This window comes from Grammomys surdaster, unplaced genomic scaffold, assembly GCF_004785775.1.
Source record: "Grammomys surdaster isolate TR1022 unplaced genomic scaffold, NIH_TR_1.0 126298, whole genome shotgun sequence".
NCBI lineage: Eukaryota > Metazoa > Chordata > Mammalia > Rodentia > Muridae > Grammomys > Grammomys surdaster.
Window position 1 is genome coordinate 7858992 of NW_021621098.1, and position 3366 is coordinate 7862357.

The 3366-nt window shown below is 46.7% G+C and overlaps 1 protein-coding gene across 1 annotated transcript in view; it reads right to left on the bottom strand.

The window, feature by feature from the left end:
• The window catches only part of Greb1l (GREB1 like retinoic acid receptor coactivator), a 247506-nt gene that overhangs the window by 22123 nt on the left and 222017 nt on the right, over nt 1-3366 (bottom strand). The window contains exon 21 of the mRNA XM_028759515.1: nt 2584-2828. Within this exon, the coding sequence (XP_028615348.1) occupies nt 2584-2828 (245 nt within the window). The remainder of the gene's footprint in view (nt 1-2583; nt 2829-3366) is intronic.

Consider the following 3366-nt stretch of genomic DNA (forward strand, 5'->3'; position numbering starts at 1 on the left):
AGAGAGAGAGAGAGAGAGAGAGAGAGAGAGAGAGAGAGAGAGAGAGAGAGGGAGAGATCTATTAAGAACAAAAGTACTTTTCTCAAAAAGCAAGGCTCTTTACTGCTCCTGTGATCGTGGGTGCTTTCGGCTATTGAGATCAGTGTCCTGCTCCACACTATATAAAACATTTTGAGGGAGAATGACTGCATCAGCCTGCATGGGTCACCCATCCAGCACTGAATAATCAATGACTTGTTCTTGGAAGTAGGAAGGGAGCTACCCTGTAAGTTTACTGGGGTGAATCGAGACTGCAGGGGATATGAGTATATTTAATCCTATAGAACTTACTGGACACACTATACCAAGGAAAAGGTACGGGTAGCTCCCCCTCCCTTGTAAAGTGACAGACAGCTAACACAGTGATGGCATGGTCCCACACCAACCTGTCCTCTGCTGCCAAGGACCAAGGGTGCCATGGTTGCTCTTACAGCTCCCTGAGCCCCCTGCTGCTCTCGCAGCCTATGGCTGGGATGGCCTGCCTGTCTGTCCCCTATCTGGACCTGGACTTGACCTATCCAGTTCCAGTTCCTGATGCACTTCTGCTCTTGAACCCCGCTTCAGCCTTTCATCCAGCACTTGAGCTCTGCAGCTTCACTTGGAACCTGACAACAGCCCCTCCTCCTAGCTTTCCACTGGTTTGTTTTCAATACAATCTTTTTCTCCACCCACTTCTGAACCCTCCTGAACTCTGCTGCAGCCTCTTTAACCTGCTTGCATTCTGACCCATTTACATACATCTGCAGATGCATGCATACATGTATCTATCTATCCATATGTACATACATATGTGCTGTGTGATGAGAGTTAATATTAGTAATTAATATTGGAATAAAGAACCGGCATTCACCTCAGCCAGGCTTCCAATGAAGGCAGATTATACGATAAATCAACCACTAAACCTTGTGAGTTTGTTATCAAATTCTGACATCGTGGAAGGATAATCTCAGAATCCGCACAGTGCACACATGACGTCAGGCACTCAGCAGAGCCTGCCTCCCATTTGCAGTCTCGGCATAGTTGAGGGAGCCTGGGGCTTGGATCTGTAGGGTCTGAGTTTTTGGTGTTGAGCAGGGCTTTGTCATGAGACTTTGTGGGTTTCTCAAAGCAAGTCAGGACACTGGTGGCGAGTGGGGCAGACACTGGAGGAGGAGTGTGTCTGAAAAGCCACTGGTAGGGCAGCTACAGTAACACCTCAGATGCTACGAGCACTTCCTGTGCTTGCAGAAGACTGGGCCTCAGCTCTCAGGGTCCACATGGTGGCTCACAACTGTTAATAATTCCAGTTCCAGGGGACCTGATGCCCTCTTTTGACCTCCATGGGCACCAGGCATTCAGGTATCTACATACAGGTAGGCAAAACACGCACACACATAAGATAATTTTTAAATCTTATTTTAAAGAGAGCCACTAGGAAGGGGACAATTTTCCCCCCACCCAGTCATTCCTCCCCACTCACTTCCCTTCCCCCCACTCACTTCCCCTCCCCCTACCCATTGACTTCCCTCCCCCACTTACTCCCCCCACACTCATTTCCTTTCTCTTACCCACTCATTTCCCTCCCCCCACTCATTTTCCTTCCCCCTACCCACTCATTTCCCTTCCTGGCCTCATATTTCCAAGATCCCAGAGATTATATTTCCCCTCATTCTGTTACCTATACTCTGGCTTTTTCTGAGCTCGTTTCAGGAAAATTGAGGAGCCTACAGTGATGGGATTGAGGAAGGATGGATGGGTAAAGCTGCTGAGACAGAGTAGCTGAGTAACAACAGACAGGAAGACCCTCAGGCCAGGAGTCATCCAACTGCTGCTGACAAAATCAAATGGAGACCTGTGCTACCTAGGCACAGGTACATGTATGCTTGCTTACACATGCATGTCTGGGCAATTACTTGATCTCCATGCTAATTCAGAGAGTGGATGGGAGTGTGTGTCACTTCAGTCTCTTCCTTGTACTTTGATAATCATCTGATTTCTACATTAAGCTTTATTACTTTCATAATAAAAAATAAATCTGGAAATCGGGTTGCATTTGCTGTATTACAATTTACAAATTATATATATATATATATATATATATATATATATATATATATATATATACCAGGCCCTTCAGTCAAAACTAGTAGCCCCTGAAAAGCCTACAGTATACAAACACTTGACAGTAAGTATTTAAGATAACTAGTCATCCATCCATCCATCCATCCATCCATCCACCCAAACATTTGTGCCAGACACTAAGCAAACCTAATACAAACTTAAGCTTCCTACTCTAGACTGAGAACAGGTCTTCATGCAAATGTGAGCTCTGGAGTAACTGGAAGGAGATGGGGAGGCATCAGGGAGCAGGCTGGGAGGCAAACTGATCATGGTTTTTGCCCATCACTAAGTGCATTGTTAAACCCAGAGAAAGCTGTACCCATTCAGCTTTCTTGCTTTGCGAGCACCCTCTGAGCAGCTGAAGTCTGGAGAGGAGGTCTCTGCCATTGCTTGGAAACCTTGGCGGTCAGTACCTGGCTCTACGTTTTCTAGGAGAGTTCTGACCTGAGGTTCCTGTGACAGCGCTGCTGTTGCTCTGTGGCTGTTCCAAATCGATGAGCAGCTCCTCGGGATCATTCTCACTGGCAGGGACCCTCTCAGCCTCCTTTCCACTGAGGTCCAGGGCAGCAGCAGGCCCCCGGATGACCTCTTTTGAGACATAGCAGCATGCCAGGCCCACCTCCTGCTCCAAGGCCGTTCGAGTTAAATAGCTTGAGTCAATTAACCGCAGATCACAGTACTTTAAGGACCTGTACAGAAGGAACCATGTTGGTGGCACATCCCTCCAACACAGAACACTTAGGCATGCCTGAAGGTTCTGTGATCCGTGGGTCAGTGAAGACCACAGGTTACAGTGTTGGCTAGATCTGCTCTAAATCTCAGCTCTGTCACCACCCACCTGGCCACGTTTCCCTGTGCTTCACTTCCCCTGTGTCCCTGAAGTATAAAATACAGAGGACAGGGGACTAGAGATGTAGTTCAATGGCAGAAGATGTGTGTAGCATGTATGAGGCCCTGGGTTTCAGCTCCAGTGAAACTAAAAAGCAAAAGCCAAAGGATAAGTATAAAAGGCTGGCTTATAAGGTTGATGCAAGGGAAGAGGCATAGTACAAGAAAGCATTTAGTGTATGGCTGACACACACAGTAAACAGTGATGCTTTTATTGCTATTGCCTTCCAATCCCTAGGTCCTCCAGGAGTTTGAAACATCAGATTAACAAAGACAAAGTGCTTTAAATTCTATCTATCTATCTATCTATCTATCTATCTATCCATCCATCCATCTAGC